At 46.4% G+C, this 27355-nt stretch overlaps 1 protein-coding gene across 1 annotated transcript; it reads left to right on the top strand.

The window, feature by feature from the left end:
* Window positions 1–64: 64 nt before the first annotated feature.
* LOC311427307 (myosin-IIIb-like) lies at window positions 65–26695 on the top strand. The gene is made up of 30 exons (XM_084504612.1): window positions 65–198; window positions 277–342; window positions 440–570; window positions 3465–3567; window positions 5255–5357; window positions 5847–6003; window positions 6336–6438; window positions 6630–6758; window positions 7990–8098; window positions 9305–9421; window positions 9815–9915; window positions 10352–10438; window positions 10616–10681; window positions 10991–11104; window positions 12047–12158; window positions 14590–14636; window positions 14913–14975; window positions 15269–15388; window positions 16288–16373; window positions 16618–16665; window positions 18071–18118; window positions 18303–18394; window positions 19622–19753; window positions 20301–20425; window positions 20752–20951; window positions 22977–23066; window positions 23559–23724; window positions 24058–24366; window positions 24661–24730; window positions 25896–26695. Exons 1-29 carry the CDS (start codon window positions 73–75, stop codon window positions 24706–24708), a joined length of 3198 nt encoding a protein of 1065 aa, XP_084360738.1. The 5' UTR covers window positions 65–72; the 3' UTR covers window positions 24709–24730; window positions 25896–26695.
* Window positions 26696–27355: the final 660 nt, after the last annotated feature.

Below are 27355 nucleotides of genomic sequence, written 5' to 3'. Positions count from 1 at the left end.
CCCGGGGCGGAGCGCTGGCAGCGGCGGGGAGGGACGAGCCGTGCCGGGACGGCTCCGGGAGCGGGGAGCGGCATGATGCCTCCCGGGGAGCCGCAGCCGCCGGCGGGGTCGGTGGGGAACCTGGCGGCGCTGGCGGAGCTGGACGAGGCGTCGCTGCTGCAGGGGCTGCGGGAGCGGTTCCTGAGGCAGCAGGTCTACGTGAGTGCGGCCGGGGGCCGGGGCGGGGGGCCGGGGCGGCGGGGCGCTGGGCTCACGGCTCTCCCTTCTCGCCGCCAGACCGATGTGGGGGACATCCTCATCGCCCTCAACCCCTTCCAGCCCCTGCAGCTGTACGGCAGAGAGGTGAGTGGAGCGCCCCGCACTGGGAGCCCCTTCCAGGGGTGGCTGGCTCCTCGCCCCTTCCCTCCTCAAGGCCCCCTTGTTTTTTCCCCACACGCAGGTCTCCGAGCAGTACCGGTGCCACGACGAGGGCTCGCTGCCTCCACACATCTTCGCCGTGGCCGACAGGGCCTACCACGCCATGCTGGGCCGCCGGGGAGCCCGTCCGCAGAGCCAGTGCATCGTCATCAGGTGAGGCGCGGGCACCAACACAGCCCTCGAGGGCACGAAGGAGCCCGGCACAGGTGGGAGACACAAGCAGCGAGCAGCTCACGGGGGCTAGGGTGCTGCCACCAGGCTCCAGCAGCAGTTGTCTCGTCAGAATTTGGTACGAAGCTCATCTTGAAAGCTTCTGGTGAGTCAAAACCCATCTCCGTTCGCAGCACGTCTTTGTTCGCCATCTCGGTGCTTTCCAGGCAGGAAAGCAGATTGCAGTCAAAGATGTGTGGCAAACGAAGGTGGGTTTTGTGGAGCAACTCGGCTGCCGGTGCTGGTAACGCAGCCAAATGTGTTGGGTCTGAAGGGGTCAGTTCTGTTGGGCGTATTGGAAAGGTTAACCAGCTCTATCGGGTTGCTTTTCTTTGGCGAAACGACTCGCAGTGTAACTTGTGTAATAAAGGTTGTAAATCATGGAGTAGACCTGTTTTTACAAGGTAGCATTTCCCATAAATAACCGAAGAAAGAGGAAAGAAAAGAAGTTTCTTTGCTGTAAGACCGTTGAGAATCTGGTCAGGGAAAATCATATGGCCACGGGAAGCTATATCCACGAAAAGGAAAAAACGTGAGCACTTGTAACCCCGCAGTGTCCCCATATAATGAGCATTTCACTCCATGATGTCACTTGTTTTTTGCTGAAACTGGAGGGCAGCAGACAGCATCAGTGCAGAGAAAGTTTCAAACAGCATCACCTAGCAGAGAAAGCCTCAAAACACCAGCAAACTCTCTGTTCTCGTGATGGTAGAGGATAGTTTAAATGTCATCTGAGTTGAAATGTCAATTGCTAGCTATTTGATTTAACATTTCCTGCTTTATGCGGCACTTCTGCTCACTTTCATTCAATGTGGTGTGGAAATAACTTACTGAATCACTGGTGAGCATTGTGGCGGGACTGAGAGCTGATGTTGAGTTCCAGCCCCGTTCATTTCTTTAGCTTGCAAGCCATCCATGCCTGTGCTTTACACGTAGCAATCTCAGAAACGCTAGTGGGCATGGTGGCCACAGAGTCAGTAGGTAGAAATGCTTAGGAATGGAGAAAAGTCATAGATTGTCTCGGGAGATGGAAGACAGAACAACCTGTAGGCGTTTCCCAGGAAGAGAGCAGTCTCATTTTTTCCTGACAACAGTTTGTGGTGTCAGAGATGACAGCCTGAGCTACTGCTATGCATCTTGCAATCCTATTAACCAGTCTGTGCTACTATAACAGGAAGTTCATGGTTTTACTATCTGCAAGTGGTAAAACAGTTGGTAATGAGATTACCTGGTTTGAGCAAAGTTTGGGTGATGAGGTGGAAGTTCTTCCTGTTAGATCACAGTTTATCAGACCAGCATGGGGATGCACTATGTTCTACTGTTCTTTGTGCTTCAGGTGCCTTCTGGTGAGAAATACCTATCTCTAGCCAGGCATGAACCTTTATGCTTTTCTCTGAGAAGCAAATATTGCCTTCCTGCCCATCATGTTCTCTGTTTGGTCTCTCTTGGTCTCCCCAACTTCCTCTCAGAGCTCTGGATGTCAGGTCTCAGAGGTTACAAGTGATGTCGAACACAACAGCTGCCCCCAGGTGATAAAAGCTTGTTGCAACCAAGCTGTCCTGTGCTGCAAATTCTACTGGCTTGTCTTTCCTTCCCACTGATGTTATTCACAGCCTCAGTATGCTGTGGTACAACACGTGGGTCTCTGGGAGATGACTTTGCTTTTTTTTTCACAGCCTTGGGCAGTTACACACCCACAGCTGGAGAGTGTGTTTACAGGCCCTGGCAGATTTATTGCTCTTGCTGGAGTGTGCAGGAGCGAGCTTGAACTGAGGGAGCATTGACAGACAGTGCTTCTGTGGAGGAAGGAAGTCACTGAAAAAGATCATCTTATATATTAGGCAGGGGTTCTGTCTGGATTGCTTATTTCTCAACTGGAAAGTGGTTTTGTTTGTCCGTATTCAGATAATGATGGCCTGATCTGTGCTTGTGATCAGGTAGGTATCTGTCATAGAATTTGAGGTATTCAGCAGCCTATGATACGTAGCTGATCACAAGCCTCGAGTCACTGGGAGCTACAGAGCAGAGAAGCCACACCTGATACTCAAAGGTCTTACGTGTAAACAGAGACCTGCCCTCATAAATACCTGCAGAATTTCCTACTTTTTTTTTTTTTTTTTTTTTTTTTTTTTTTACTGCATATGCTGCATGTGTTTTCTGCCAATATGATGCCATCAGTCAAGGACACATTGCCTCATTGACTGTACATTTCCCCCTCCCAGTAGTCGGGAAGCTGTGCTTCCCAAGTGATACTTGTTTGTCTTAGAGGTGGAGGTGCTGGGCGTATGTGATTCCAGGATGACGTACAACGCTGCTGCTGTAGGTGTGACGGCAGCTCTGCAGAGGTAGACCAGCTTTATCAATGGGCTGCAGCATGTGTGTGTGTAAAGAGCCCAATATTTGAGATCATTGCAGTATTGCATGATCAGTACTCAGTTCTGGATATAAGAAGGATGGGGCAAATCTCTTTGTAGAAAGAAAAAACTGTCAACCTCAGCGTATGTGGAGGAGTCAGAACACTTTTGAAGGAGGTGTTCTCCAGAGCTTAGGTATGTTTTCAGTAAGAAGGAGATCAAATTGACTGTCCTGTGCACTCCACCCAGAAGTGACAGCTTGGAGTACGTCTGTACTCCCTGGTAGATGGTGAAAAAATTCCTCTGGGGGGGTATCAGCACCTTGTGGAACCCACTGTTTGTATTCATACGCAGCATAACTGAAAAAGTTGTTTAGCTCTTGGATTGCAGATCACTCTCCCGAACGATGGGGCACCAAGACATGAGGGTTAGAGCATCTATACTTTATGGCTGCTGGACTTCCCTTTATTTTTTTCTTGGCAGTGGAGAAAGCGGTGCAGGGAAAACAGAGAGTACAAAGCTACTGTTGCAGCACATAATGAACCTATGCAAAGGCAACTCGCAGCTGGAGCAGCAGATCCTTCAGGTAGGTCATTGCCGGGTGGTGCTTGCGAATGCAGAAGCAACATTGCTGCAGGGCAGCTTGCACGAGGCACCAGAAGCCTCCTGATGAATCACCACTGGAAACGGCAGCAAATCATAAGACATGTTATAAGAAAATAATGGGTAAGGATGATGAAATTGCTGACCACAAGTTAGCAGAGTTGGTAGGGTCAGTAATTCTGTTTGCTGGGAATGTAGTGGTTTGATTCTTAAATGGCAGAAAACTATTCTGATCGTTTAGCATGTTTGCTGTTACAAGGGATTAGGGGCTTTTTCTCTGAATCATTTCCTGTTTGAGGTAGAATAGGGAGTTTTATTGGAAGAATGAAGTCTTGATTTAATGAAACACAGGGATGGAGAATCCGCACAGCCTTCAGTAACCTCTCATTGGCTTGTTATACTTACTGTCAGGCACATACATGCTAACTGTCTGACTTAATCTTTTCTATTTTCATGTACTTTTGCTAGCTGATTTTGAAACATATTTGTCTCTGGTCTTAAGTATTTCCACTTGACTTGCTCCCCGAGGAGTTTTTATTTTGAGCAAATCATATCCTAGCCTTCCATGTGATAGATTAAGTGGAATAAGTTCTTGGACTGTTTCATTTTAAAGCCTGTGTTTCAGGTTTCTTGTAGACTCAAATAAATTGTTCTGTATTGTTGCATATTATTCCAGTTTAGTGACATCTGTGGTAGATCTGAGGTGAATGCCTGGGCTGTGTTCTCTCTGGTGGGAGCATGGCATTTCTATGCCTGCTGGTTCTGCTTAGGGGTGGCACGGGCCGTACTGCTGAGCTGTTTCTGACTTTAGCAGGTTTAGGAAGCAGGATAGCTGTGTTTGCTCAACATCGTGCCTGGCCTGATGAGCCCTGATGGGCTTGATTGGCAATGCTTGTAACCAGCCTGTATTTGTTCTATTAACAACAAAGTTCACATCAGTTCAGGTGAAGTGCCATTGGAGCATGTAGAGGTGACTGTGAAGAGTCATTTTCACTATAGTCATCTTACTTGGTTCCTGTAGATATATTCAAAGACTAGGTTAGCTCTTTGGGGATTACTGTTTCATGCTGTAAAACTGTGTTCTGCAGGTTACCCAGCAGGTGCCCCAAGTCACCATTCTTCCAGCCAGCAGGCGTTCTTTGCTCAATTATGGAAAAATTGTCATTTGAACTTGTTTGCATATGGTTTGCCAGGCTGGTCTTACTGTTGTCTTAGTTTCTTTGTAATTCACTGTCCTGATCCTTAAGCTGGCTACAAATGTCATTAGGTAATTTGTCATGATTACATTCAGTAAGTGCCATATTTACTTTGCTTATTGTTGTAGTTTAGCAGTAAATTATCTAGCAGTGCCACATCAGATGCACTGGAGAAGTTTGTTATACCAACAATGTCTTTTAACAAACAAGTGGATGGTCTTACTGAGAGCAAGTAAGACCATTATTCATTTCAATTGTGCTTATTTTCAGTAATTTCATGCTGCTTATGCTTTGTCATATTTGGCTCTTGCAGGTTTTTTTTCCAAGATATGAGAAAATAAGTGCATATGGGCAGAGTGGTTCTTATTCCATTGAAACAGTAAACTGCAAATGCTGAAGTTAAGCTTTTTCAAACAAGTTGGATTGAGTCACTTAATTTGAAGAGTGCTTGTTCTATCTGTATACCTCTTACAGGTAAATCCATTGCTTGAAGCTTTTGGCAATGCCCAGACTGTGATGAATGACAACAGTAGCCGCTTTGGAAAATACATACAGCTGCGTTTCCAGAACAATACAGGTAAAGTCAAGGGCAATATTTGAAATTACTGCTCTGGGGGATGGTTAGGCACTGGAGGGAATGGACTGAGTAGCCAGAACTTAAGGAGGGTGAAATTTCATTACCTGATTCTCTGTGGGAATCGTATGCAAGTAAGAAAAATAACAACAGTAATCATGGCTTTAAGATGGGTTTGGATGTTGTGGGAGTATGGGAAGGGTATGGGAATGATGGTGCAGGTGAGGTATCAGTAATGCTCAGTGGTGCCTGAAGTTTTGGTTGTTTTTAAAGGAGGTGAGCAGATTTAATATGGGAAGCATGGAGAAGCCCACTTCCAGAGTGATGGGCAGCCTAGAGGGTGTCGTACACACATACACAAGATAGTTATTTTAGACAACTCCATGCTCCTGTCACTAGAGATGTGGGGCAGCTCAGTCAGCCTCATGTCTCCAAGTGCAAAGCCTCATGTCTCCAAGTGCAAAGTTTACCCTGTTGCCTTCTTGTGTGCAGTGCGAGGTGCAAAGCTGAGCGAATATTTGTTAGAGAAGTCACGGGTAGTGCAACACGATACTGGCGAGAGGAATTTTCATATCTTCTACTACATGTTTGCTGGACTGTCTTCAGAAGAAAAGGAGATGTATGGGCTGTTGGATCCTTCACTCTACAGGTACTTCCAACCCTGGTGTAGTCTTCATGGTGGGGGGTAGAGAGGGAAGCAGCAAAACGGAGCCTATTATTCTGCCAGTGGGGGTAGAGCCTGATACAGGTAAACAATTGAATGGAAGCAAGAGTGGGGTCTGAATGGAACTACATGAAGAGATCTTATGGATTATCATGAAAACTGGTAGGTCTGTAGTCTCTTCTTTGTTGCATCGCCTTGGAAAAGTTTCCTTGCCCTTCACATCTTCACTGCTGCTGACCTGCTTTGTTTGTTTGGGGTAGGACTGACTTGCTATGCTGATTGCATGATGATTTTGTATGGGGTATGCACTTTCTCAGGTACATAAGTGGACGGTTTGGTACAGAGGACGTAGCTCAGCGCTGGAAGCAGAAATACCAAGAGGTGTGCAATGCCCTTGACATGGTGGGCTTCCAAGAACAGGTCAGTTTGGGGATCTCTGTGTTTCTGAGTTTTCTATGGTGCTTTCTAACTACCTGAATCTCAGACTTTGTGTAGAGCCTTTTTCCCACAGGCTGCCCGTGCCTTTCCTTCACCTCTTCACCATCTGGGTACTCCATGTGTTGTATGTTATATAGTAGTAGGTTTTCAGTCACCCCTCTTTTGTGTTTTAGGAACAAGTGGACATGCAGGCAATCTTGGCTGGTGTATTGTCTCTGGGCAATGTGACCTTCGAGCCTCCAGAGAGTAATGGGTCTCTAAAAATGAGTGAAGCCTCCCGGGGATGGCTGAAGGCTGCAGCGGTGAGTCACAAGAAGAGCTGACAGACACCTCAAAGATATGATACTGGTCCCCACTGGCAGTGTAATTGCAGGAGCTGCTCCTGCCAGAGATGGCAGAGGATGTTTCTGCCTGTTAGTACGAGGACTCCTAAAGAAAAAATTGTTTTCAAGTATGGCCCCATGCCTGCCTTTGTGTTTATTGCTATGTGGTCAATCCAAAGAGACAATTTCCAGCTTCTCATTCTTGTTTATCTAGGACCAGTGTTTTGCGTGCGTTGATGTTACATGTGCCTTGTTGACTTCACATAATGTAAAGTTTTTTAAAAATCAAATGCTGTATGTTACTAAGTGTAAAGCATTGGAGAAATTCAGGTTTGCAGTTCCTGAACACTAGCTTTGTACTTTAACACAAATCCTGGCCACTTTAACTGCTATTATTTTTGTTGATAGTCCTGAATTAAACTTTCTACTACCTTGCATGAAATTGTTATCAGATGAAAAAGTATATATTCCCCAGGACTGTCCCATTTCTACGGTATGGGATGCATACATTATCCCACTTTGTTAACAATATGGAACAGAAAAATGTAGTATATTTGTGCTTTTTCTGTGTCTTTTGATTTTGCCTCTTTGAAAGCCCAGCAACCTTGGTTTTGCGTTTCACTCTCATCTCCTTGCCTGTATTCCTCCTACACCATACCTGAAACAACCACATACATCTGTTCAGCAGCCAACTTCTTTCTGCCTGTCTTTTTAAAATCTGCTCCTTGTTGTTTTTTTTTTTTTTTTTTTTTCCCACAGGAGGGGAATTCCTGTCAGAGTAATTACTGAGGAGTTCAGTTATATCTGTTTGTTTCCTGTTTCTTTTGGGTTCACGTGACTAATGTCTGCTGAAGCTCAGACACCTCAGCACTATGCACAGTCACCTTGGTGTGGTGCTATTCAATAAGTCATTAAAGCATTCAGCAGGGACTGGTGTGGCTCCCAGAGAAGGTGACAGCACTGGGAGATCAAAATGGAAAGTAGAGGGAGTGCAAGAGTGATCTTACTGCATGGGATAACACACATCTCAGAGCATGCATTTGACAGGTGCTGCAAGATGTTAACAGTAATGCTTATTTTACAGTTTAGCTCAAAGGCCTTAACTGAAGTCATGGCCCCATTATACTGGGTGTTCTACAGACATATATACAATCCCCATATGTAGAATATAGGTTCGGTATTGACTCCTCGTCTATTTCTTCTCTCCCAGGGTCAGTTTGGAGTCCAGGAGGATGAGTTGTTGAAATGCCTCATTTGCACAATGTCAGTGACCCGAGGAGAGCAGATTCAGCGTTTTCACACCCAGCAGCAGGCAGAAGGTAAGAAACATAATTAATTACAGATGTGCTGGCTTTAAAGACTGACTCATATTTGATGGAAGGGCGTCCCTACACATGTGCAACATCCTGGGAACAAGGATGTCTGTCTGTGACGCTTCCTCGTGCCATTTGCACAGAGGCAAGTACATCAGTGCGTATCTCCTCAGTTTCTTACTGATGCCTAGGACCATGAATGCTGCTTTTGTTTGACCTCCAGAAGACTGCGGAGGTTAAATGAGAAATGAAAGAATTATCCTTGCTTTCTCTGTGATTCAGCCTAGAAGAAAACTGTAATTGTCTGCACAAGAGAGAGGAAGGCTACTGCTGCAGAGTGCTGACAGTGTGCAGAGCTTTAGGTAATAGTTGGAGAAATAACTGAGAGAATCAGTGAGATGGCGCAGTTTCATGGAAGGAGTTAGATGAAAGGAAAGCATGATAAAGTAACAAGTGCATTTCTTATTTTCCCTTTCAGTAAGAAAAAATATAATAATCCAACATAATCTTCACAAAAAGGTTCAGTTAAAAGATTTTTTTTAAATCAACATAAAATCCCAGCTTTTCTAGATTATTTCTTTAAAAATGGACAAAAAAAAAAGTGAAAACAGAGAATTACCTATTTATGTTTCCCAAATTTCTTCTCCTACATCTATCTAGGCAATAAAATAACATCTTTCAGGAGGTGCCTGTTGATTTAGTCTCCATCTTCTTACAATATCAGCAAATTTTTCATCACTTGCATCTTCCTCTTGCCCACTGTGTTTCAACACTTTTGGTAACAGCTATCAGCTAGGAGAAATTTCAAGTGTTTGCAGCAGAACCATTCAATTTTCTAAGAACAACTTGTATCCTCTAGCTTGTTTAATCTTGACAGGATCCTCACCCATTTGATGAGCAGCAGGGAAAGCAAGTCTCTGGATATTCTAAAAAGTGGGAATGAACATTTTCCATTGTGTATGGTATCACAAGTGCCCTAGTATGCCATGTCTGATCTTGTAGAAAGATTGTGAAGATTTCAGACTGGAAGAGCTCTCTGTGAGCTTGCAGAAGGCTGGGATGATCAGGCAGATACCTAATGTTTAGCTGTTCTTTAAAATAGCTTCATAAAGCACGAGACATTGTTACTAGAGGTGAATGTGTTGAGCCAGCTTGTGTGCTATATTCCCTATTCTCCTCAGAACCCTTCAGTGTATTTTTCTCTCTGTGCAGATGCTCGGGACTCCATTGCAAAGGTGGCATATGGCCGAGTATTTGGCTGGATCGTTTCCAAGATCAATGAGCTGCTGGCTGAGAACGTGGATCCTGAAGTAGAGCTGAGGGAGATAGGTGAGTTCTGCCTTCTTTGCTCCTTCTGTCCTCAAACATGCATCCCTCAGCCATGACGAAAGAAAGATGCCATGTGAGCTGTTGGACAGATTGTATGTAGGGCTCCAGTTTCAAAGGCACAATTGTGCTGGAGATGCTAGTGAGCAGCATGAAGTCTGTAGTTCTAGCAGTCTGAAGCAACTGTGAGTCTGCAGTTCGGGGCACTCTGGCTTTGCAGAGGAGCTGGGGGTTGGAGTGGGTCTTCTCCAAACTGGTTGTCCAAGAGGAGTTATAGGAGGGCTGCCACTAGCTACTTGGCGAGGGGTTTGTGTGCCACAAGAGCTGTGTGATGGGAGATCTGGTTGTGTGTTGGGGTCTGCAGGCTCCATGGTGTGCTCATTTCCCCTCTTTTAGGTATCTTGGATATTTTTGGGTTTGAAAACTTTGCAGTGAATCGTTTCGAACAGCTCTGCATAAACCTGGCCAATGAGCAGCTGCAGCACTTCTTCAACCATGTAAGTATGCTGTGGGTGATCTCTCCTTGCGTGGCAGGGAAAACAGAACACTGATCTACGTAGCATATGAAGAAGAACTTGGTAGAAAACAGGTCTGTTGCCTAGAAGGCAACAGCAGGGTTGAAAGCAGCAGCCTTCTCTGCTGTGGCAGAAGAGCCAATGGTACAGGGAGAGTATGATTAGAAAGATCAAGCAATAACCAGAGTTGGCAGAGCAGGGATGCTTAGACTCTGAGAAGTGCTTTAGCTCTATGCAGCACCACCAGTGAGTGGCAAACTTATGGATGAGCACGCAGAACAGTGGCTTCATCTTGGGCCTCTGATGCCATGGGTAAGAGAGCCGTGCCTCTGTCCTCTGCTCAAGGTCAGAAGGAAGATGTTCAGGATGGTCTAACTAAGTTTGCTGGGGGCTCTAACCTCTGTTTTCTCTGTCCCAGCACATTTTCCAGCTGGAGCAGGCTGCCTACAGGGCGGAGGAACTATCTTGGGAGACTATCACATTCAACAATAACGAACCTATTCTGGTGAGTGAGAGGACTGATGGAACAGAGTTGCTCCATTCAGCCAAGACAGGAGTGTTGCTCTTTCCATCTCACAAGGAGATGCATCTGGGAAAGACCTTTTCAAAGGGTGGTGTAGGTGACAGTGGATACCCTGTACTGCTTTAGGTATATATAATATCTCTCTCTTTTTCCCTACAGAATCTGCTCCTGGCCAAGCCACTTGGGCTGCTATCTCTTCTGGATGAGCAGAGTGCATTCCCTCAGGTATGCATGGGATATGGGACAGAAAAAATGATGTGGGGAATATAACAATAAGTCTGTAGGGTGAAGAGAAAACTGTGTAGGTGTGTGAAATAGCAAGATGAGTAGAGGGGTCCCTATGTGTATCTGATGGAACAGGACAGTCATATCAGGGACAGTCCAATAATAATGGCATCCCTGTGGAGAGTCAGAGAGAGCACAAAACTGCTGCAGAGCCAAGGCTACTTCCAGTACTTTGTTTTGCTTCTTTGTGCCCTGATCATGTCTCTGTTGCAGCTGTATAATTTGATTATGAAATCTGCTTTCTTGCAGGCAACTGATAAGACATTTGTGGATAAGCTAAACAGCAGTTTTAAAGGGAATTTACACTTCCAGCCAGCCCGAGGACGTGTTTTGGGCTTCAGCATCATTCACTATGCTGGGAAGGTAGGTACTGTTTGTGGGAAGAATGCTGTCATAGTGTAGGAAGGGGGGAAATGAGATGCTTGACAAATAAGGCTTTGAATTCCCTGGGAGCTGCTTCCTAGGATTCCTTGGAAGCTCTTTAGAAGTGGGACTTCCTCTGGGAAGCATATGGCATTAAAAGAATCTGTCACATTCATTATCAATCTATTGGAGCTGAAATCTTAGTCCTTTAGAAAGAAAAAGCCCTGCATCCACAGCCCCGGAGGCAAGTCTGGTGGCTTTGCCTTAACCTGTTGTAGTCCAGATTGCAGCAGTCAGTATTGCAAACACTGAGGAACACAGTGAGAGCAACCAGGTAATCAATATTTTGATGGAGGCACTTATTAATATGCATAGTTGTTAATTAAGCAGCTAGGTTTTTAGGACTATTTCATGTAGCCTTACTGCTACAGCTTTGAAAGCATTGGCCCAAATGCATCAAATTGATTTGACCTAATTTTTGGAGCAGGGTCAGAGTTGAAAATCAGGTCATTCTAATATGTAATTTAGTAATCTAAGCTGTTGACTATGTTGTTACTTGTGACATTCATTATTACAAACATTAACACTAGTATAGAAAGGGGAGTGGCAAACTGGAGATGAGAAAGGAAGGGAGCAAGAGAAACATTACAGACAGGATGGCAGCCTTTTCAAAAGGAAGAGGGGTTAAGCAAGGAAAAGAATGAAGCATTAACCAAAAGCAAATGAGACTTCAAAATCAAGGAAAGCTGAACAAAAAAAGGTAAATGTCTCAGTGTTGTCTCCTGTGGTTCTAATGCCCTTCTAATGCATCTGAAGGGGATATATGTGCACTTACAGAATTCACCTTCAGGCCACTGTGCATTCTGATTAACAGTTGCTCCTGGCAAGCTGTGGAGGTGGCTTTCACAGCAAGCTTGTGAGCACCGCTGCCCTTTTCCCTAGGTACAATACACTGCTGATGGCTTTCTAGAGAAGAACAGAGACACCTTGCCAGCTAATGTCCGTGGGCTCTTCATCAACAGCATCACCCCCTTGCTCAGTATGCTGTTCACAGGCAAGTCCCTCTGTTGTTATAGGGATTCCAACATGAATTGTGGTCCTCCTTGGCAAGAGCTAAGTGTAAGGATGAGTCTTGTGTGCTACAAATGTTTTTAAGAGCTGACAGCCTCAGTGAGATTCTGGGAAGGCTGCAGCCTGGAGTAGGGCTGCTGGCATATACAGAGCTGTCTGAGCTGTTCTTTTCCCCTTGGTACATGGGCATTATAGCAGGAACATCCAGAGCGGTTCCTCCTGTGGAACTGAAGGAATGTTGCATATGCATAGTTCTGACCACAGGCCTGACCATCTTTACAGCCACTAGTTACAGCAGAGCCTGGTCTTTCCAGGCATCCAGGTTTTGGTTGATTGCTGTCTTTGCTGCAGCAGGATGTTAGTCTTCCTGTCAGCAATACCTCCTGAGATCTCTCTGGTAGATTTTCTAACCTGCACCATTTGTTTTGACCATGCCTGGAAAACAAGGAAAGTTGAATCCTCTCCCAGAGATATAGCCACTGCTTAGATGCTCTGTTCTTGTCTAGAAATGAAGCTGGACAAAGCCACAGCTCCTAACTATTCACATGGTAAATAAAGTGGTGTTGAGACAGTGCAAACAATGGGGGTAGAGAAGATCATTTAAAAAAAAAAAAAAAAAGTATAACTTGTTAAAAAAAATGAGGTTGTGTGCATTATTTCTCTCCTGCCACTATACTCCCACTTTTCCAGTTACTGGTAAGTCCTCAGAGTCTCCAAAACTTCTGAGAAAGTACAGGTTTAAAGAAAAGTCAGTTAGATGCTTCCTTGTAATTTGTCTGAATACAGTCTTTCTGCTGCAACGTTTTTTTTGGTTTTTTTTTTGATCCTGTTCATAGAATCATGGAAGTTGGAAGGGACCCATAAGCATCATTTAGTCCAACTCCTGGCTCCACACAGGACCACCAAAAATTCAGACCATGTGTTTGAGAGCATTGTCCAAATGCTTCTTGAATTCCAGCAGGCACACTGCTGTGACTGTACTGGGTCTGGCTGGGATGTTACCTTTCCCTGCAGCAGCCCACACAGTGCTGTGCTCTGCACTTGTAGCTAGAACAGCAGTGTTATCACACCAGCGGTGTGTTTACTGCTGAGCAGTGCTGGCACAGCATCAGGTCTCTCTCTAACCCTCCTAAGGGGTGGGCAAAAAGTGAGAAAGAAACATCACCAGGGCAGCTGACCTAAACCAACCAAAGGGATATTCCGTACCATGTGGTGTCACACTCAGCAATAAAAGGTGGAAAAAGGAGGAAGAGGGGAGGGGTGGGCTCCCGTTGTGAAAATGTCAGGCCTCCTCCCGAATACTGGCTACATGTGTTGAAGCCCTGCTTCAAGGACGTGGTCAAGCATCGCTCATTTGTGGGAAGTAGACAGTAATAATTTCTTTCCTCTGCACTTCCACATAGCCTTTATTTGTTTTCTTTTGTTGTTGTTTTTTTTTTCCTCTCCCCCTCCCTTTTCCCCTTTCCTTTTTTTTCCCTTCAGTTAAATTGCTTAGTTAATAATAATCTTTCTTTAATAATTATTTTTTTCTCGGTAGTTAAATTATCCTTATCTCAACCCGTGAGTTGTTCTTTACTTTACTTCTTCTCCTCCTCATCTAAGGAGGGGGAGTGAGAGAGCGGTTGTGGTGTTCAGCTGCCTAGCACAGTAAAACCACTACAGTGACCACTGCCCTGGGGAGCCTGTCCCAGTGCCCAACCACCGTTTCAGTGAAGAACCTTTTCTGTCCAACCTGAATCTCCGCTGATGCAGAGTCCTGAAAGTGCTAAAAGTCTGAAAGTTCATAAGCAGCAGAGAAAACCTGTTCTCAGTGCAGATTATTTGTCTGGTCCTGGGCAACCGGCTCTAGGTGGCGATGCAGAGCAGTGGGGTTGGACCAGATGACCTCCAGCAGTCCCTTCCAACTTCAGTCATTCTGAGATTGTATGATTCACATGACAGTATTGCATCAAGGGTGTGCAAGAGTGTCATTAGATCCTTCAGTAAATTCGATTTCCCTGATTTTTTTGTCTTGTCACTGAATTAATTTTCTGTTATCTGACTTTATATGATCTCCCCTCTCCCATGTTAACCGTGAGTGGGTGAGCTTTCCATTTGCTATCTATACTTTCTTCTGCATTGTTAGATGCCTACTATTGATGATCTTTCTTTGAAGGTCATTTATGGTTACTCAATTACCCCATTGTCTTCTCATTGACAGAAAATAACATTGCCTGGGTGATGTGTTTAGTATTCTTGCATTTTCTTCTCACCTTCTTCAGCTCTATCCTTATATTTCCAGATAGTGAAATCTAAAGTATGGTCTTTGATTTAGCATATGTGGGAAAATTTGTGTATGAAGTAAGGTTTGAATGTTTAGGAATGGTTGATTGTGAGCAAAGGTACAAAATTAACTATTGTCTCTGTTCTTCCAGCCACTATCTCCAGGACAGGGACACTGATGCCACATGTGAAAGCCAAGGTATTGAGCACATTTGAGGTCCATATGGAAATTGATAAAAGATGATGTAGCTAACTTATGTTTATTATTGGCTGAAAATGGGAGCAAACAATCTGATGGCAACAATTTCTTCTTTGTTTTGTACAGAGTTTTCTAGTTGCCTCTGTTGCTGTGTTTGATTTACCTTCCTGAAATCCATTCTCTCTTATTTTAGTCATCTGCTTTCTGGCAGAAATGTTTGGATAGCAATCAAGCACTCCTTCCAGGAGTGACCCTTTTGTTTGTGTCTGATTTCAGATCGTACCAGAAGCAGACAAGTTCAACAGTACACGAAAGCAGTCTGCTGGAGCTCAGTTCCGGGTAAAGTATTGATGCCCCGCAGTGCCCCTTGAGATGTGTGCTGTAATGTTTTCTTGAGAGCTTCCAGGCTGCTAAGCATATTTAAAGCATCCAGCTTGTAGACAGAGTTTTTTTCTGGGTGCCAGGCACGGCTGTTAGCAGTAACTTGGCTATAGTCAGAGCCTGGGCTGTTGCTGTTACAAGAGCCTGAATTAGTGGCATGGGAAGACAGTTCTCAGCTGCAGGGTACAGCGCTGGGGGGGCTGGCAGCACTCTGGCTTGCTGGGCTGTTGATCTTCCTCTGCCCTCACCAGCATTCCCTGATGGTTCTCATGGAGAGGATGTATTCTGCAAACCCACACTTTGTGCGCTGTATAAAGCCCAATAGCCAGAAAGAGCCAGGCGTTGTGGACAACCAGATGTTGCTACAGCAGGTAAGGAAAAGCAGTTTCCTTTGCAGGTACTTCTGCCAAGTCTCAATGGGAAGTAGATCTAAGGCAGGGAAGGAGTAGATTTAAGGAAGGGAAGGTCAGACACTATTGAAAAGCAATGGAGATAGCTGGAAGCTTACTAGTCTGCCTCTCCCCTTGTAGGAGAAAGAATGGGAACACTTTTTATGCATGTAAAGGTTCTGGGCTTTTGGTAGTTTTTATGAAACATTGCTATGTTCAGGTTTTACAGTCTTCTCTCCCATTTCATTTTCATGATTGCAGTGAGATCTGCTTGTCAGGGACTAGGGTTTATCTTTGCATCTTCTGGATGGGGACTGGTACAGACAGTACCTCTCCAGGGCAACTCTGAACAGGAGCCAAGATGGGATTGCTCTGATAGGAGCTGATATGTGCTGATATAACTTTCTTTAGATATTGTGTCAAGTCTGAGATCCAGCCACTTTAAAGAATATTGAAAATGATTAGAAGAGTTCAGAAAGCTCTGTGGCCTCTTTGGTGTGTGTTTATGTATGCATATGCATATGAAGTATAAGAAAGGGTGGGATTAAGAGGGAAGTTGATCTGTTCCCCAGGGTACTTCTTTGTACAGATTTGGAAGCAGAATACTATCCTCTGAAGGACAGGGGCTAAGTAGTGCCCTTGGCTGAAAGGTGAAGCTATTTCGGTTGTTGGTTTTTATGGTTTCTGAAAGTGGTTAATGACCAGAGTTGCAGGATGTGGTAAATTCAGTCTTTAGCCGAAGTCATATTATCAGAAAGAAACATTGTTATTTTTTGAACTAGAGAGGCTTGGGCTGCAGAGGGCCTTACTGATGCCCTACTGACCAGTTCTGGCCTGTGTCTGTTTGTTTGTCTGATCCTGTCTTTGTGGTGCTGCTTCAGCTCCGGTACAATGGACTGCTGGAGACTATCCGGATCCGAAGAGACGGTTTCTCCTGGAGACCATCATTTGAGGAATTTGCTGAAAGGTACGTTAAAACCTCTGAATGTTCCTGGTTAGATATTGTTAGAGAAGTGACACTGGTAACCAGATACAGGCAGGGAGTGAATCTGCTTCTTTAAGTTCACGTGCCTGAGACCATGGTGGTGTTCGCTGTGGGAGACCTACTGAGAAAGACTGATTTATTGTTGTTTGCTGTGAGGATGACATGGATCAGCACAGCACGTCAAGGATATGGCTTTAATCTTGCTGAATTGGTTTGCTTTTCACAGATATGGAATTCTTCTAGTTAAACCAGATGTTTCCCTCAACAAAGAAAGGTAGGAACCTTTCCCTTGTTATGTGTAATCCACTTTGTTCATCAGAGACTTTTGTTGTCAGGACAGAATAGCAAACTGAGTAGAAAGAACAAAGTGAGGACGCGTTTTTGTGGTGATGGGGAACAGAAATTCCTAGACAAAGACAGCTAGTGTTTAGAACTCATTTGGTGCAATGATGAATGAAATCTTTCTTGAATTACTGTGTAAGCAATTCAATTCAATTTTAAAACTTTACTACCCTCTGGAATGAGGACTGGCTAATGGGACTCAATTTGGGGAGTCATGGTAATGGTTAAGGGTGTCCACAGAACTCAGTATGGCAAGACTCAGCACAGCTGACAGCTGCCTCCCCGGGTTTTTTCCTGATGGTCTCATAAGGTGAAGAAGATAAAGGCAATGCTGACTAAGCAGCCAGCACTGAATGTCTTCCAGGCTAGAAACGATGTTTCTGGTCCAAGAATTTTTTATGTGTACAGGCACAACATACCCACAGCTCTTCCAGAACCTGATTGTTCCTTCCAAGTGTAAATGTCCCTCCAGCTCTGAAGTGTTACCCTGTTAGCAGTTTCCTTCCTACATGTAGGGCAGCAACTCCCCACCTCCTAGAAGTTATTGATAATACTGAATTAATAAGAACTGCAAACCTAAGTGAGGTTCAGAGAGAATCATACAGATGAGAGAGAGAGATGATGTTAGACAGGCAGCACAGCATGTTATCACACAAAAATCATAGGATGCATTTGGGAAAAAAAAATACCTTGGATATAGTTCCTGGCACGGCACAAGTTGGCTGAGATAGAAGGAAAATAATTTCTGTTTTGCTATGCAAGATACTTGCAAAAAGTGTCACTATAGTTTCACAGCCTGGGTTTGTAAGCAGAGAGAGGAAGCTGTGTGACAGCTGGAGTACTGCTTTCATTCCAAGCATTGCAGAAACTTTCTAAGCAAACCAACTTTTATCACCAGAGCTTGCAAAATAAAACTGAAATTGGAAAATAGACTTTCTCAAGGAAATCTTGCCTTAGTGAGCCTGTAGCTTCTGTACTCAAAATTGCATAGAAATGAAATGAGGAAAAAGGCTCTGTGGATTTGCTTCCCAGAAAGCAGAAGGAAGTCTGTATCTGTGAGCCCCTTTGACGGTGTTCACAAATGCAATCTTCTCCTAGCTGTACCTCAAGGAGTGCAATAGATTGACAGCTAGTTACTGAGTGTCATCAGGTGACAGGACAAAGAATGCAGTGCAAAAGTAGTGAGGCATAAATAAGAAATATTCCTGTTTATGAGGAAATTTCCTCATATCCCAGTGAGGAAAAATTCTCACTCTTTCAGCACCTAAAAGTGCTGGCCACAGAGTGGTCAGTCTGGGTGGAAAAATACTTATTTCACTTTCCTTCCTGTATTTCAGCTGCTTGAAGATACTACAAAGTACAGACATGACGGGCTGGATATGTGGGTAGGTGTGGATAACTTTCTGGGAGTGAGGTCCTGAACTGCAGAGACTTTATACATGTGAACTGTTACCTGGTTCCCTTCAGAAGAACTTTATGGCTGTAGGAAATGCCTGTCCAAAGGGTGATTGGATACAAATTTACACAAACAGTATTTCTCATTACTTCCTTTTCTCCCCAACCTCACAGAAAGTCACGGCTTTTCTTTAAATATTGGCACCAGGAACAGCTGGCAAAGTATGTGGAGCGTCTGGAGAGAGCAGCAGTTGTCATACAGAAAGGTGAGCACTGGGGCAGGAGGATCCCTCAACTCTGGTCTCACACCAGAGCAAGGAGGAACTTTTCTCCAGTCCCTGCTTCATTATTGCACCTTCTCAGGTGACAGGCAGGCTGTCTCCATGTCAAACCCTTGTGGAATCAGTGTTTACTGCCTGTGTCCTCAGTGGTTACCCTCAATAGGGAAGAGCCATCAAGCAGTCCCAGCCTTGGAAAGGGAAAGTATGTGTTCAGGGGAACTGAGCTGAGTAGGACAAGCATATGATTTGGCTGTGTCCCGAGGACTGGCTAACTGCCCTCTGGAGTGAGGGCTTGTTTGTGAGTTGTGTGAGCTGAGGAGGCAAAAGCAGATGAGCCTGAAGCAGGTCTCCTTCCTGCCTTCAGAGAGAGGCAAAAGAGTGTGGGGTTTGGTTGGTTGCTTAGTTGATTTGATTTGGTTTCCCTTTCCCTTTCCCTTCCAAGTAGTGTCTGCACTTGATTCTTCAGAGCAGAGCACAGTCTGGTGCTTTCCCCTGCACAGGCTCCAGGACTGTGCAGTGAGGAGGAGCTGTCACCCTGCCTGGTCCCTCCCTGTTGTGCTTCTCTTCCGTGTGGGTTGCTGCACTGCTGCAGCATCTGAGCAGCTTCCAGCCGTGCACCGCACAGTGACAGACATCAGTCACGTGCTGCTCCTTGTCTTCTGGGGGGAAGATGTGTGGGTAGTGTCCAGAGAGGAACGAGAGGGAGCTGCTTTCAATTCATGTGCTTCAGTACTGGTATAGGAGGCACAATAATGCGCTGTCGCTAATCCTGTTGGCGAACTCTGTAATGAGAGCTGAAGGGAAAGGTTATCACATGGACTGACACCAAGGAAATCCTGTCTCCTAAATAGAAGAGCTTTGCTTTTATTAAAGTAGTGTCTGAAGGGTGCTGAGTAGTTAGATGGCTAACAGCGGCCCTTCTGTGAGACTGTTTTTTAGGCATCCTGTGCCTTGGCATTAGAGATGAGGGCTTAGATCTGCAATTTGATGTTTTAAATCTGTGATCTGGCAGCTTAGAGAACAGAAGACAGTTCTCATATGGTTTTGACTGCCTGCTCACAACAGAGTGTCTGCATCGCTCTTTGTTAATGTGGTTCAGGTGTTGAGGGTTTTGCACTGGGCAAAGGAATATCATCTAGTGTGCTTCCCCCAGGGAGTGAAAGAGGCATAATCAGCACTTTTCTTTCCTAACCACAGCTTTTCTCTGAACAGTTTTCAGGGGTTTCCGATGCAGGAAGAGTTACCTGAAGCTGGTGGCTGAGCTGAGAGCTCAAGCACAGCGGCAACAGGAAGAGGCAGAGAGAGAAAGAAGCCGACAGCAGGCAATGGAAGCAGAGGCCCAAAGTGAGTCAATCCCACTCCCACTGCCCCATGCACGGCCACTTTGTTAGCTCCGGGTGATGATGGCCTGCCTTAGGCTGTCATGGGGATGATGGGGTGGGCAGAGAGGTGCTGACATTTCCACCCTTTGAAGGACAGGATTTCTCTGTGGGGAGTGGAAGCGGCGTGATGAAGGTCATTTGCTGGCTGTGTTGGGAGGAATGCCAAGCTGTGGCCTTCCCACCTGCTCTGTGCGGGAGAACTTTGATCATAGCTTTGTGTCTGTACGTAGCTTTCCTTGTGGCTTGCAGAGTGGGAGTTGACAGTGATTGTGAGGCTGTGGTCTTTTCCTCTTTTGCCTCTTCCCAGTCTCAGAAGCCTGGCTGAGGAGAGACAGGAAAGGACTGAGCTCCACAAACATGTTTTTGATGATCCCTCTTCCTGCTGTTGCTACTGTGTGTGCTGGAAAGACAAAATCTTTCCTCTCTCTGAGAGTGACAGCATGCCTGGCAGGATGGATCCCATGGATCTTGGACCTTAGATTTCACCTACTTCTTTCCTCTTCTTGCAGAAAGAATCTCCCTTCCAATCCCTGTGCCACGGAAAAGACTCCCTAGGCCTTATCCCCCTCCTCAGACTGTCCCTGATATGCCACCACAGCCACCGGTGCCACGGCCACGCAGCAAACTAACAGAGGTAGCAACCTTGGCTCTGTTTGGGGTCACTTATCCAGCTGTACAGTTTTCCTGCTCCTTGCACATATTCTCCTGCATGTGGTCCCAGGAGAGCATAATCTTTCTAGCATAATCTCTCTAGAAGAGAGAGTCCTTTCCTAGCGTCATTAGTTAAAAAGTGTGGTCAGGACCTTTGGGGAGCTGAAAACAGTTAGTGATAGTTAGTGATAGTTTGTGACTGATCTTATCTTGAAGCATTTAGGAATGGGATCTGCCAAAGTGATTCAAAGGGCCCCTGTCTGACCTTGCTTTCTTTCATTCCCACTTTCCTGTTCTCCCCATTTTCAGTTCACTCCTTTCGACAACTTCCTTCATCCTACTGGGCCTCGCCCTGTTCTGGGGACAGAGGAACAGACTGGAGAAGAGGCAAAAATGAGGCAACTCAAGAGAGGAGCAACTCTCCGCTGGTTCAGAGAGACGCAAGCCCAGAAGGTCATGCAGGATGACGGGGCCTTTCCGAGCTGGCTGCATGGAATGATCAGCCGGAGGTGAGTGTGCTGGGCACAGTTTGGGCTGTGGCAGGCAGGCAGAAGCTGCGGTGTCCTTAGGAAGAATGTGTAAGTTGGATTCCCCTGGATTTGTGTCCTTGAGGAATGGGAGTGGCATGCATAACCTTTCACTCTTAGGCTGGAAGCTTCAAACCATTAGGGAGAAGCTCAGACTGCTGTGTCACAGGATGCAACTGCTGAAACTTTACATAGGCCCAAGGAAAGACAGTGGACTTTTCTACTTCATAGCAAATAAATTCCCTGTGGGTCCCTAAATACAGCCCCAGTGCACAGAAGGGATGCTGGGAACGTACTTGAGGAAATACACATATGTGCTTGCCACATTCTGGACCATTTGCATAGGTGTGATAATGAATGAAGATGGACTTTTGGTCTGACTCATGACTATCCTCACGTTCTCAGTTTAGGTGAAATTACAGCAGAAGAATAAAGAATTCAGTATTCATTTATTCTTGAAAGTATTAAAAAATGGTTTAGTTGGTACCCAATGACAAGATTCACTGAAGTCCCTAGGTATGGAAATAGAAGAAGGCTTTTTTGTTGATACTTTTCTTCATTTAAGTGCAGTATAGGTGGAATTTACATCCCTTTAGGCTGGGAGACACATCCACAAAGCCCTACCTTCTTGTAGAGATGACTGAACTCTTATGCTTTTTCTGAAGAAAAAAAGAAAGCCTTTAAATTGATGTCTGAAATTCTGCTAGTGAGTAGGCCTCACGCTTTACTCTCTTGGCTGAGCCAAGCACTACCTCTTTCCAAGCAGTGTGACAATCAGGGAAATGTTGATTATACCCGTGATCAGATAGGAGCAAGGCAGTGGGATTAGCCAGGTAGATGTCAGAGTTTCTGGCTACAGTTTTCCCTGGGTTCAAATTAATCTGTAGAGTTGCAAGCTTGCTAACTACTGGTGTCCCTTACTTAGGGGGACATGTGTGGGGGCTCTGGTGCCAAATGTGCCTGTCATTTGAGCACCCTTGTCATCTTTTTCCAATTTGTAACTTTTTTTTCTGTTAAAACTGCAAGTCTCCTTTGGTCTTATTGAATTACAAATTACTGGATTTTGTTGGCTTATCAGGGCGAACATTATTCAGAGACATTACACAGCATGTTAGCTTAGTAAAGAGCACTACAGTAGCTCTTTGGTAGCTGCTTTTTTTTAAAAAAAAAGATAATTAACAAGGCCCTCCTCTGCATTACTGCTTTGTCCACAAATTCAAGAATGCGTGAAAACAGCCAGCGCCTGGGAGACAAAACAACTGCTGCATGGGAGTTCAAATGTAGGCTAGCTATGAGTGCTTCACAGTGAAGGACAAGGCAGGTTCTCTGCCTGCAAATCCTTCCCTAAAACACTGAGGTTTAAAATGTTTTTTAAATGGTGCTTTCTGGTGCTGAATTTAAGTCTCCGTGCGGTAGTAGAAGCTCAACCTCATGTAACAGAGCAGTAAGAGCAATCCCAAATTGCACTGGTGATTTATAGTCACCTTTAGCCTAGAGCAAGGCACATGGCAAGCACAAAGCAATGCTTTGTCCTTTGGGCAGAGAGGGGGAAGACCTCCTTCCTCCAGGAAGTAGAGAGCCAGTGGGGTAAGGGCAGTTGGTGTTTTTCCACCTTGTGCTGAGCACCACAAACCTACGCCATACTGACTTCTGTCAGCTCTGGTGCCTTGGAAAACGTGTGTGTGCCCAACCTCCTCATCTCAGCGATGCTTTGTTATGTGATCTGTGCTGGAAGGCAGCTGTTGCACTCAGCAGACTGCTGGAGCAGGTTTGGAGCAGCGCTGCTTGGAAGGGCTTTGTCTGAGCGTATTGTGCCTCCTGAGCGTGCTAATGTAGCCCTGCTCCAGCAAGCCTGAGACTGGAAACCTCTAGCTGGGAACACATGGGGCAGATGTTGGCCTCCCAGTGGACTGGGAGCACTGCCATGGGAGCAGATGAGATAGACTGGGAATCTCTGCACAGAGGCAGCTGCTCACTGTCTGCTGAAAAATTATTTCCTACTTACAGGGAAGCTGAAAACCTGCTGATTGACAAGCCTTTGGGTTGCTTCCTTGTTCGGATTAGCCAGAGCCGACCAGGCTACACCCTGACGTACAGGTAATGAACCTCACAGAGAAGAAAAGTTAAGGTCCTAAACTGAGCTGTGCATGGATGGAGGGGTGAGCCTTCTCCACAGAAGAGTCCATTAAGTATGGCATTCAGCCTCTCCTGTTATGGGTGACTCAGTTTGGAGTGGCAGACAAAAAACCTTGCAGTCTGCCTCTTGCTATGGTCTTTGTACAGCATCCATCCTTCAAGGGGCAGGGCAAAGTTGTAATGTAGATAACAGACATGGGAAGCAGTGTAGTCTGCTGGGGTTTGGATCCAGCTGCCTCTCACTGACTCTGGGGAAACTGCTGCTCCTCCTGCAACTGCTAGCACAGCGTGTGTCACTCCAGCATGGAGGATCTCCTGCATCTTTGCAATATTTGCTACTTTGGCTCCTGATCTCACCTGGGCCCTTAAGACAAGAGCGGAAAGCAATGACTGGTTCCTAGAGAGATGTTGTGGCCCCGTGCCATGACTGTTTCTCTCTGTCCACTTCCCCAGAGGCGAAGGCCGCTGCAGACACTACATGATCGAGATGCAGCCCAACACACGCTACGTGATCCTGGGGGAAGACCGTGCTCACACATCTCTCACCGAACTGGTTCAGTATCACCAGACTGTGGGCATCCAGCCCTTCATGGAGAAACTGACTGTTCCCTGCGGGCAGGTGAGTGCTGAGGATTCGCAGCAGGAAAAGGAGATAGGGCAAGGACTGTGCCCTGCGCTGAGAGAGTCACTGCAGTGCTCTCTCTAGTTTGGGTTCCTGCTGGGGGTGTCCTGTTCTAGCCAGGCAGCTTGGCCTCTTCTGCATGCACCAGGGAATGTGAGTAGCTGGGCAATGGGGAGTCCTGGGGTGGGGAGAGGCCCTGGCTGATTGGTGTTGCCCGCCTGCCCCATGTTTGCCAGCAGTGATCACAGCTGGGTTTGCTTGCGGGCTGTCCTCTTTGGGGTGTGTGGAGCATCTGCAAGCCACTGCTGAATCCACTCTCCTCTCCCTCAGAATAGCAGCGAGAGTTTGGATTATGAAGACCTGGAGTCCCTCACAGTGACCCCCGCCGTGGCGGCAGAGGAGAGCCCCCACGAGGAGCAGACCTCTGCCAGTGCCTGTCCAGCTGGCAGGACCACCCTGAAGGCGGGAGCAGCCACAGTTCTCAGGTCCATGTGGTTCAGGAGGACCAAGAATTTCCAAGAACAACAGAGCCTGGACAAGAGCAAGACAAAGTCAAGCCTGGGCAAGGCAGGAAGCAGGCAGCGGGCCTTCCCTCGCCTTCACTCTTCCATACGCGTGGCAATGAAGGAAATCCAGCAGGTGAGCAGGGGTGGCTCCGGTCATCCAGTGCCACAGCCATACCACACACAGTCACTGTGGGGCATGTGGAGCTTATTTCCACAGGTAGTGCTCCTGGGTCACAGGTTTTATTCAGTGGTCTTGGAATGGAGACTGTGTTCATTGAAAGTGCTGGGCTGGGGGAGAAACTGGGGGGAGGCTCACTAAGATGCCTAAAGAGAAATACATAACATGTGGGGATGACATATACATAACATGCTGTCCAGCAACCCATTTGGTGCTACCCTAATGCTGCCTCTCTGCTTCTCACTGCAGTTCTCTTCCGTTCCCTTGAGTGGCTCCTTTAAGGAACTCCAGCATTGAGGATGTACAGCCGAGTGACATGGTAAGAGGAGACCACACACAGGAGGGTTAGGATTAGGGTTAGCTTCCCCAGGAAGTGGAGGTGCAGTGGGGCTCCTTCCTGTCCTACATGCTCCACCTGGAGTAAATCTTGGCCATCAACTGCTTAGAAATACATGTAGACCAGGAAAAATGGAGGGCAGCTGCCAGCTTCCATTCCAGGGCTACAAAGAGACCAGTGGCAGAAGGAGGCTGGGAAAAATGGGAACAATCAGCATCAGGTTGGGTTCCCAGCACCTGTGGTACACGGTGTGCTTGCAGTACAATAACAAGGCTGCTGGAGGGAGCTCACAGTTTGTTAGAGACTGAAGTTCAGGGGCCTGGGGCTGGAAGGAGTGCTATCAGAAAGCATATCTGCACACTACAGTAGTCAGCAGCAATGGCTTAATGTTGTGGAGAGAGGCACACATCAGAAACAGGTGCTGGGCAGAGAGCCCTGGGGGGTAGCAGAGGCAATGAGCCAAAGGCAAGGCTGAGAACATAAGGAAAGGCAGCTGCCTACGAGGGCATCTGTGAGGGCTTTAAGTAAGGGCTTTCAACACAGTCTCAGCAGCTAGAGACACAGCTGGTTACCGGGGCTGTGATGTTCTGGATGGGTTATAGGAGTGTATGGAGGGGGCCACACAGCTGGCTGTGCTCAATTTGTTGGTTGTCTGGAGCATCTAGTGGATGCACAGCTCCCTTGTGCAGCCACTGGGCTCAGTCCCTGCCCCGTTCAGTTGCTAAAGCCAGGATGAAGCAGTTGTGGGGCTGTTGTACACCTCTGAAGAAATCTGGGTTTGTAACACCTGGGAGTGAGAGGGATTGGACAAGCACACTGTTGGCTACAGACTTCATAGGGACAGCAGGGTTTCCTGCATGGCTCAGCTTCATGAATTCGTGTTGGAGCAAAGCTTTATAACTGGGGCCTGTCTTGTCTCCTTGATGGCTGAGAAAGGCCTCTCCCTGAAGGGCTTGACTCACTTGCTTCATTCCTGCATGTGACTATCAGTGTACCCAGAGGATGCTTCTTGTGATGGAGGTTAGGCAGAAGTCAAGTGAAACCTGTGGGATCTGCACATATGATTATAAGCATCTTGTATTGGTACTACTGAAAGGAGCCCTCCTGTCTTGTCCTGCGCTGAGCTGTGTTTCATGACTTTTTGCAGGTCAGAGTGTCTCAGCCCCATCCTCTTCCAGTGCTGTTGGGCCTTGCATAACTGGGTGAACATATACAGACACATAGTAGTCTTCTTTCTTACCATTTTTTGCTGCACCCAGCTGGCCCTGTGTCCTTGGACTGGACTCCTGCAGAAATGAATGTTCTTCAGCACTCAGAGGGTCTCAGTGGCTGAGACTTCAGCATCTGGATCACCCTGGCAAAGAGGAGAGCATGGGAACAGTCGCGCTCTGCACAGATCCTCAGTACCTGACAACCTGCATGTCAGTACTTAAACATGCCTCGAGACCCCTCACCTTGTGTTGTTAATAGTCACAAGCTGGATATTTCACAACAATGTGTTCCCTCAGAGCTGCCTGTACTGATTTCCTACCTGTTTCTCCTCAAGTCCTCTGTCTTTCTTTTGGTCCTTTGGACCTGCTGCTCTGGGTGCTAAGGAAAGCTGGGCTCAGGCTTGGGAGGTAAGGAATTAAACTTCTGTGTTCTTTTTGTTGAATGCAGGAGTACTTGAACAGATGCTGAGACATGGGATGAGGAGATCTTCCTGCCCCTGCAGGAATTTCCTGACCTTGCATCAGTTTTATTCTGGCATGCTGCTTCCCATCCCTCAGCCAAAGCTCAAGTGAGGGCACCATTGCTGAAACGTTTGTCTGCAAGTCAGGGAATCACTGCAATTCCAGGCTGTAGAATATGCTTCTTTACACTGAGGGGAGAGGGATTGGGAACATACAGGACCATGCTACTTGTTATGTATTTTCTACCTTTAATAAAAAATATGTTTTCAATTAAGTTCTTCCTATGAGAAGTTCAGTGTTTTCTTTGTGCTTATTACTTGCAGTCAGTTTGGCCGTGGGCTGTAAAGAGAGGAGAGCACCTAACAACTCATGTGAAGAGTATACACAGGATCTTCTCAGGACACGGGATCTACTCCAAAGTCCAGTAACTGCAGCAGGATTTGACCTCTGAGGAGCTTAAAACCAACCTGTCCATGCCCGCATAATTGCCAGCACCTGCCCACATGTTGATGGCCTCTGAGGTGTGGGGCTGCTTCCAGCTGCTGCCACCAAGCACCAGGGAGCTTGCCCCTCACATGTGGCCAGTGCAGGGTCCTGCCAGAGGTTCCCATTTGCCTCCTCGGGGGCATTAGGAGAGGTGACAGCTGTGACACGGCCAGTTGAGTCCACGCCAGGTGGCACGTGTGCAGCCCCTCAGGCAGTGCTTTGCTCCAGCTTGCCTGCCATGGCCTGGGCATTTCCAGCACGGGGCTGTCCTGCGCTGATGTACCCTTCAGCGATGCAGCTGCCAGCTCACCAGGGAATGGAGTCATGCACTGTTGGGTTTTATGTTGGGACAAGCAGTGTTGAAAAGCAAGCAGGTTGCTGCTTGGGTTTCCTGAAGGAACCTGGGAAAAAGGTACAGCCCCATGGAGCTGAGCCAGGGACACAGATC

Source organism: Aythya ferina (assembly GCF_964211825.1).
Source record: "Aythya ferina genome assembly, chromosome: Z".
Classification (NCBI taxonomy): Eukaryota; Metazoa; Chordata; class Aves; order Anseriformes; family Anatidae; genus Aythya; species Aythya ferina.
This window is presented reverse-complemented; position numbering and strand designations above follow the sequence as displayed.